We start from the raw sequence: 8,317 nt of genomic DNA on the forward strand, positions 1-8,317 counted from the left end.
GAATAAATATGATAATTGTACAAAAAAAAAAAAAAAGAAAATAATTTCAAGTCAAATCTGTCCTGGATCCAGTGACACTTTGAATCCACTTTCCTCTGGTCTTTCACTTTTTTCTTTTTTTTCTTTACTAAGGTTTGCAATATTCTGCTCGGCTGCGTTATCAAATAAGAAAATAGACACGTTTGTCATTCATTTATACGGCCCGAGGCTAAACTTTCGTTTGTTCTATATACCAGAGGCGTGGTGACTTTCCATTTAATGAGACGAAGACCCTCGTATTGACCTCAAAAAAAGAAAAAGAAAAAAATGGTTGGAGTGACCATTGAATATTTTCGTTAGACATTTTACAGATACAAAACATTTTGCATTTTTGGAGACTTAAATGATTCTTCGTAAAATACATAAATGAAAGTTTGCGCACTCTATCGTGTATCGTAAAGATCTTCTGTTTCTATTGTTTTGTTATTGTTTTACTCTGATGGAAATTTTATGCTTTAGTTATCGGTGGTTTCAGTGTTAATTACGCGACGAAAAGAAAAAAAACTTCTGAATTTTTTGCGACTAGTTTTCTTCTTATTCAATACAGTTTCATCACGATGTTGCGTGAAAAAAATTAAATGGTAATCATGGATGACGAAACATTTGCAATAATTAAGTACAGTACTCTGTATCCTATAACCTCGATAGACGGAAAGTCGTGTCAACCACGCAGCTATAATTCATACTCGAAGGGCATTGGGTAGTAACATGAATAATGAGTTGTACGCCAGATAGATTATCCTTTCTCTTTCTGTTCCACTGACTTAAGAATGTATTTTGTTCTTTCTTTTTTTAAAGAAGACAATGGTCATTGCAGAAATTCGCCCATAAAATTCAACATTATAGTTATGATTAGTAGGTTTCAGTAGGCGACTCGTTAGCATAGAAAGCAGCATGGTAAAACGAAGAAGAAGAATACGATCATAAAGCGCAGTTTTCTCCGCGTTAACCGCAATCGACGCGATGATAAGATACGATTACACCAAGACGCATGATTTTCACCACTTATAGCGATCCGCTTCTGCAGCGTTCAACAGCTAGATCAACAGTAAGTTTCCAGCTTGCGAGAGAAATCAACCACGATGCCAGTGCCTTGTAAAATGTTTGCCAACAATATTGGTTTTTCCCTGAGAAATTGTGTCGTTGATGTACGAAAGTACGAAATTTAATTTCGTTAAATTATTCGTTGGACGAACGAAGGAAATAGTATACGTTTACCAATTCTCTGGAAAAGAAAAATTGACACTCGAACACACTTGGAACACGTCCCATTTCCCATAAAAAGAAATGGAGAGTCCGTGAAGGAGGAGGAACGAAAATGGAGGTCAGTGGAAGTACACTCTGTACCCAGTGACCCACTGATACATTTTCATACGGCTTTGTGAGTGGGAAACGGCACACAAACGCGCGTCAATTTTATTTCACGAAGAAGAAGAAGAAGAAGAAGAAGAAGACGAAGGAACAGAAATTATTTCTGTTCCTTGCTGCAGAACAGAAATTATTTCTTATTTGAATTTTCGGTGTTGCAAGTTTAATTTACGTAAGAGCGATTAGCAGAGATGTCGTGTTATACGACCAAACTGTTGCTATTATGGAAGAAGGAAGACGCGAGATGTTTGTAATTTCTGGAATTTCTACTCAAACTTGCTCTCGTCTTCTTTCTCTAGCGTAGCATTCTCGCGAAAACATTCTCCCAGAGAGAAAGAGCAGTTGTTCGACAAGATACCACGAGGCGCGATCCTCTCACGAACGTGTTTGTCAATCGCGTAACATCGATCAGTTATGTAGGGATAATTCGGGTCGGAGTTTGTAATTTTTAAATTGATAAAACGATAAAAGGGAAATGAGGGCAGTTGGTAAACGTGAGCGCAGGGGAATCGAGAAATGTTTAACTGTCACTGTCAGATTTGATTCACGTTTGAATTGAAAAATCGAGATCACTTTCAGAAACACGTAGAAACACGGTGAACGCAGCGTGGAGCCGAGGGATAACTTGATAAATAAAACGAGATAACGTTGAACCGAAAGCCAAAGTGAAAGTTATTTTCCATGACAGGCAGCAACGTATCGATACAGGCAGCAATTTCATTCCGATCGGAGATTAACCATGCCGATTCTTGCATAAATTTCCATAGAGCGTTTTTATTTATTTAAACAGGAAAATATTTCTAAGCTCGTTGTTCCACGGTGCATGGAAGCGCGCGCGCGTCTACGCAGATAAAATCGAATAAAACCGATCGCGTACGCGGAATTATATTCGCAAAAGCGATCGAAATAGAACGAAAACACGGTTGCAACGATTTGACAAAATTGTTGGCAATTTCTTTCGGCAAATGCGGAATTACGCCGCATTGTCCGAGTTATCGTTGTGTTTAACTTCAATACAACGCTGTTGCACGTCAGAAGGGAAAATATTCACCTGCCTGTAAACATTTACCTACTAGATTTTCTGACCAATTGAGAGCGATCCAATTCAGGTCCCCCCTAAACTGAAATGTCAGTTGAAAGACCAGAAAGATATGGCTGACCGAGAAAATACATTTACCCGATGATTATATGCCTACCAGTTTGAAGCAAAAGGCCAGTTGTATCGAATATTATTCGCTGGAAAATTGCAGCACGAAGATAATTTATATACGATGTTTTAATTACTATACGTGTGACTTGTATATTGCTACATATACATTATACAGAATATATGTAGAGAATATACGTAGAATATACGTAATACCATATGTTACATTTAATTGAAAGGGAAAAGAGATTTTTGCTTTTCATAAATTTCCGAAACAACGAGTTTGCAGTTATCCAAAAAGTGTACTTTCGAAATTTCATGCTGAAATAGTAGTAGAAATTTTATTACACTCGAGGGATCAGTGTCAAAGAGTGAACTTCGAATTTCCACCTCCTACCTGATGCGATATCGGTAAGCTTGCCTGCTCGGGCTTCCAATAATCCGGCCTGTCATTATCTACACTCTTGTGGTTGTCTCTAACTGACGTTGGCCAGAGTGAGAGAAAAAGAGAGAGAGAGAGAGAGAGATGAGTGGGGACTTAAGACCGAAGCACTTGACACGAGGAAAGGAAAGGAACGAGGCAAGAGAGCAAAGATATTGGAGGTGGCGTCAAGACCAACTTGTCCCGGGCTCCAAGGTAATATAAAGGCGTACATCGACTTCACCTGGTTCAACTTACCTGGAACATCGAACAGAGCTGCGTTGTCCAGCCACTGCCACACGAACGTCCGCCACTGCCACACCATCACTTTCCACCATCATGTGAGTCCCTTTAAATTGCTCGGCTTTTTGAACTGCTTCTCTCGGGTTCGCATTCATTTGCAAATTGAATTCATCGAAGAATTTGTGACAACGAATATATGTTTCTCGATATATATATTCGCGCGTTGAACAATTCTGCGTCTGCGATCGTAGAAATCGCTTCTCCTCTTTGACATTTCAGTTACTTTTCTGTCGTAGACGTGCTGAAATTTTTGTAATTTCTAGATTTCAACATTCTGTATGTTTTAATAACAAGATATTCGCCTTTGCTCCACCAACTTTTACTTTTGAGAACGATATAACAAGTACACGTTCAAAAAAATATTTTAGTTGTTCAAATTCTTAATCCGGCATTGTGTTCTAAATGATGAACGTAAAGGTGTTGGAATGATCTCGGTCGCTCGTAAAAGATTGCTTCCATTCAAAGTTGCAACGCAGCTATGACGATAATAAATCGCTGAATGTGTACTGTTTGCGCTGAAAATAAGAATAATTTGCATGTCGTTATTCGTCTTTACGCTTCATATCGCTCATGAATAATAATCAACGAACGAATGTCAACGTTTTTTCAACTACGTTCAGTACTGAACCCTGACGAAAAAAAAAGAAGAAAAGAAAAAGAAAAAACCATCCATGCGTGTCGAGGCGCATTATCTCGTTAATTTTATATTCCGCGATAAATGGATCACGTTGCATATCGTGTTGCGATGTATGCAGACTCGTTGCATAAGATGAGCAACACTGCTAGCCGTGAGACGCTAGCCTACAAAAAAATTTAACATTTAAATATTTCTACAAAAAGAATCTTTGCTTGAGAAATCGTGTAGTATCAAGTTGTCGTCAGAGAATCAAAACAAAGAGATCTGCTCTCTGGCAAAGGAATCTTTTACAAAAGATTTGCACTTTATCGTTTGCACAAGATCTCCGCATCTGCACGATCTTTACATAACGATCGAAGAAATCATAGTTTCTGCGAACAACGATACAATAAAAATATCCGCAACGCTTCTCCCTCGACGATAGTATCTGCTATATTTTTACAAAGAACGTGTTTGCCAACACGCGAAAAATCAATTTACCTGCGCCCGTCTCTTGTCTGTCAAATTGTGCGAATCGATTTCGCCTGTTTCGCTCGTGATCTGTACGCATGAATAGATATTTAACGATCGTTAGGTGAATCGAACGGGTTAGCGTAATCATTGATACGTATCGCAGAGTCACGAATTGTCTCGTTTATTGTTATTCCGATAGAATCGCGTCGCACACGTGAGATTCTTGCCTTGAAGCCCGCGAAAGTGAAAGGACTTCTGATTTTTATCTGGCGCAAGTAAATGGGATCCAGGGGTTAAAAGTGCACAACGCCTAGTTGTGCTCGTTCCAAGACACGCGGCATACTTTTACACTCTCTGTATCTCTGGGCGTTGTTAACGCCGCCGAGCTAATTAAGAAATCTTCCAGCAGCAATGAATTCTAATTATCATAGCTTGGATAACGAGTCGTTTTTTATTCGCGAAGGAAACATTATTCTCGAAGAGTTGTCTCTAATTGAAACGTCCTTGTATATATAAAAACAGTTTTACGATCTTCATGATCTAACGAGATTGCTAATTGATCTCCAACTACAGATGAATTGCAATTTATCGAAATCTATCGATAAGTATTTTTTGGGAGGGGGAAAGATTTAACAAATAAAGCTGCCAAGTATTGGATTTGAAAGTTAGACGCAACGTGCAACGCGACTTTCTCCCGAAAACAAAAGTAGAAAGTTCGATTGGCGTGGTAGATCGCGCTTAACGGAACGAACGCTTCTGGCTTTTGTCGCGCGATTAACAGAGCGGGACCACAGAGGCTGCGGTAAATTTTCCGCTCGACTTGACAAACCATCACCATACAAACAAGAATATCATAACGTTCATCGTTGTCCCTGAATAAATAGTCGGGCCTGATCCAACGTTTCTTGTGCATGTTGCAATACCCAGTCACCTCTTTATTTTCTTTTTCTTTTTCTTTTTTTTTTCAAATGTGTTGGAATACAACGACTTAACCATCCAGCAGTGTAAGCCCATTGCAAATGGCTTTGCGAAGGGCAAAGGTTGACATCTGTCTTTTCTGTCTTCTTCCCACTATTTTTCTTTAGTTACGGACAGGGCCACGCCGAACAGAAAGTTTAGTTCTTTGCCAGTCCTTGCCGCGTGGCTACCTCATTGTATCGCACACACTATTTAATTATTAGCTATTTCTTTAAATAAAGACATTCGTTTCTTTTCCACACAGAAGTTTGTGTTATATTTTCACTACATTTCCCTACAAAATGAAATAAACGAATACAAGTTCCCATGATTTCACTGAGAATAATAACTGTGTGCAATGCTAAGAAAGTAACGATTTCACCGAGGAGATAACCGAAACCGGTACGCCCGAAAACGAAAGCACTCGCAGATAGGGAACGAGTGAAGTGAAAACGAGAAGAGAGAAATAAAAATGGAGAAGGCGAAAAAGGCGAAGCGGACGGAGAAGTAGCCGGGAGCAGTGAAAGTCGAACTTCGCCGAGAATGGTCAGGTCGGTGATTGAACGCGAACCGAACTGAAAAAAGAGAGAAAAAAAAAAAAAAAATAAACGAGACGAAATTACAAAAATATCTCTCCGACGACGCCTGCTTGGATTATGTAACGAACGAGTCGCCGATTTTTGTTTTTTCTACTCTGATGGCGCGTTGGCGCGTGACTCCCATAATCACTTCTCTGTCCCCCTTTCGTTCAACTTGGAAACTCGAATAAAATATTCTGAACGTTTTGTTAATTAAAACGGTTGCTAACTTCAGTTCATTCTTTTTTTTTAAGAATTTTTCCTGTATTTCTTCTGCAAAGAAGAATCTTTCTATTTCCTTGTACTTTGTACTGTATTTTAATAAAGTTGGACTCATGTTTGTCGGAAATAGGACGTGAGTCACGTACAATTACTTCCAATTACATCGAATGCATGGAAACGTGATAAAGAATTGTCATTAGTCGGCGAGTTGCTTGTCTCTAAGGAGTGAAATATAATAAAATGTAACTGGGTGACGATGTAATTCGTGCGAATGGTTGTTACAATTTTCGTGTAACAAAACTTTGTTTGCAGGGTGGTGTGGTTGGTGATGTTCTTAGCAGCGTCCATCTTGGCGGAGGCAGCCATACCGGATCCACCAACTTCCGGTATCACAACTGTCGGATCATTGAAACTAGCAACAGCCGCTGACTGTGCTGGCGTTGTTGCTTTCTCGGCTACTCAGGCCTCTGTCGACGTGAGTCTGATTTTCTAAATGTCGATGCCAAGTCTTGAAGAAAATCTCAAGTTCATCCACACTCTTTTAAGGTGAAATTTCTCATCATTTAAATATTTGTTTCACCCGTTAGCACGCCAAAGCGGTATTCGCCGAGACGCTGGTCGACAAGGGCGTGGGTTACGTCGCCCAAACAGGAATCTTCATCACCCATTGTCCAGGCCTGTATCAGTTCAGTTTCGCCGGATATGGAAGCAGCGATCTCCGGCTCACCCTGAAAAGGAAATTGAACAATTCCGATAGCTGGAGACCCGTGGTCGGCGTCGGTGCAGGAGGTGGTAGTAACTTGATCTTATTGGACGTGGAAGTTGGAGATCAGCTCGCTGTTTTCGTCGACGCCGGGAAAATATCGGGCGGGGCCACGTTCTCCGGATATCGAATTGCCAAAAAGTAATCGAACTGCGGAGGCGAGGATCGTTCTCACGAGGAAATCAAAATTGGAAAAACTTTGGAAACCATTTTCGAACTTCAATTCATACGAAACTGGGCCAGGTTTTGGGCAGTCAACGACGACGTGGGACCATTTATTTGAAAAATGCTGCTTCGACAGTTAAATGTCAGACAGACAAATCGAAATTCTCTGAAATTGATCGTTAATATCATTGGAAAAATTTGAAATCGATCCGTTCACCGAGTATGAAATTGAGACTATTTGACTTGAATTGGAACCAAACCAAAGGTTTGAATTCGCTGGTCCTTTGGGATGAATTTAAATTTTGAATTTGGATTTGACGATGTTTCCGAATTGAGAAACGTTCGAGCAGAGCGGTTTTAATCTTTTCCACGAACTTGACGCTCTGTGATAGCTCTTCCTCTACGTTTCTACTTTTCGAAGCCTTGCAATTTTATTGATCTCATACTTCAAACATAAGATCGCATCGGCACGGATCACTGAAATTGCGAGACTTGTCTGCTCAATTGGTACACTATCTTCGACATTCTTCTCTTCTCTGTTTTCTTCTTTACTCTTTCTTCGCCTTCCCTTTATTTTTTCTTCACTTTGTATATTATTTTTATTCTATCTCTTGGTGCGAATTTCCTTTCAAATTTTACCCTTTATTTCTCACTTTGATCTTCTGAAATTTCTTCTTCTGTAGAAGTGATCTTTTAATACTGATGCCACAATCTGGTACTCTGTTACTTTCGTTTCATTTTCCTCTTTTTTTTTATTCTGTCTTTGTCTGTCTTTTCTCTAGTACTCTATTCCTCTAAATTCTAAATCTCTTTCTCTCTTTTCCAAGCTATTTTATCTTCGTCTCATTTTTTCGATATACCCGTCAGTATTACCCGTCAAAAATTTGTTGAACTTTCCATGAATTATTTTCTGTTACCTACTTTTCGTCTCTTTCCTCTGTCTCAGGCCTACCTTGCCTCGCATACCTCCTCTCATATATATATATTTCTCTTTTATTTTCTCTCACGATGCTACAAACTTATGAATACCAGGTTACTACAGCTAGCCTTTGCTCTCTTATTCTTTTAATGGCAGACTCTCTCTTCAAATTTCATATCTATCTTTTGCTCCCTTACTCTGCTATCTTCACTGTCTGTATTTCAGTTAGTGATTTTATCTTACTTTTTCTTTTCTTTTATTTTTATTTTTTTTTTTTTTTTTTTTTTGTAAACTCGAGAATACTGAAGTACCTGAAATTTAATACATTGTAGCACTTTACCATAA

General features: G+C 39.2%; 1 protein-coding gene across 2 annotated transcripts; it reads left to right on the top strand.

The window, feature by feature from the left end:
* The first annotated feature begins 3,102 nt into the window (after positions 1-3,102).
* LOC122538967 (complement C1q-like protein 4) lies at positions 3,103-8,269 on the top strand. Of its 2 annotated transcripts, none has more exons than XM_043673499.1 (3): positions 3,103-3,316; positions 6,438-6,600; positions 6,713-8,269. In XM_043673499.1, coding segments are annotated over exons 1-3 (486 nt in total). In that variant the 5' UTR covers positions 3,103-3,314; the 3' UTR covers positions 7,034-8,269. The 2 variants fall into 2 exon arrangements, with proteins under 2 accessions (XP_043529434.1, XP_043529435.1); XM_043673500.1 differs by having other exon boundaries at positions 3,117-3,313.
* Positions 8,270-8,317: the final 48 nt, after the last annotated feature.

Source organism: Frieseomelitta varia, unplaced genomic scaffold, assembly GCF_011392965.1.
Source record: "Frieseomelitta varia isolate USP_RPSP 00005682 unplaced genomic scaffold, Fvar_1.2 scaffold_1837, whole genome shotgun sequence".
NCBI classification, from domain to species: domain Eukaryota; kingdom Metazoa; phylum Arthropoda; class Insecta; order Hymenoptera; family Apidae; genus Frieseomelitta; species Frieseomelitta varia.

Bases quoted from the DNA above. Each gene is read 5' to 3' on its own strand.
- LOC122538967 (XM_043673499.1), top strand. The intron at 6,601-6,712 runs GTGAGTCTGATT...TTCACCCGTTAG, and splicing joins CTACTCAGGCCTCTGTCGAC to CACGCCAAAGCGGTATTCGC.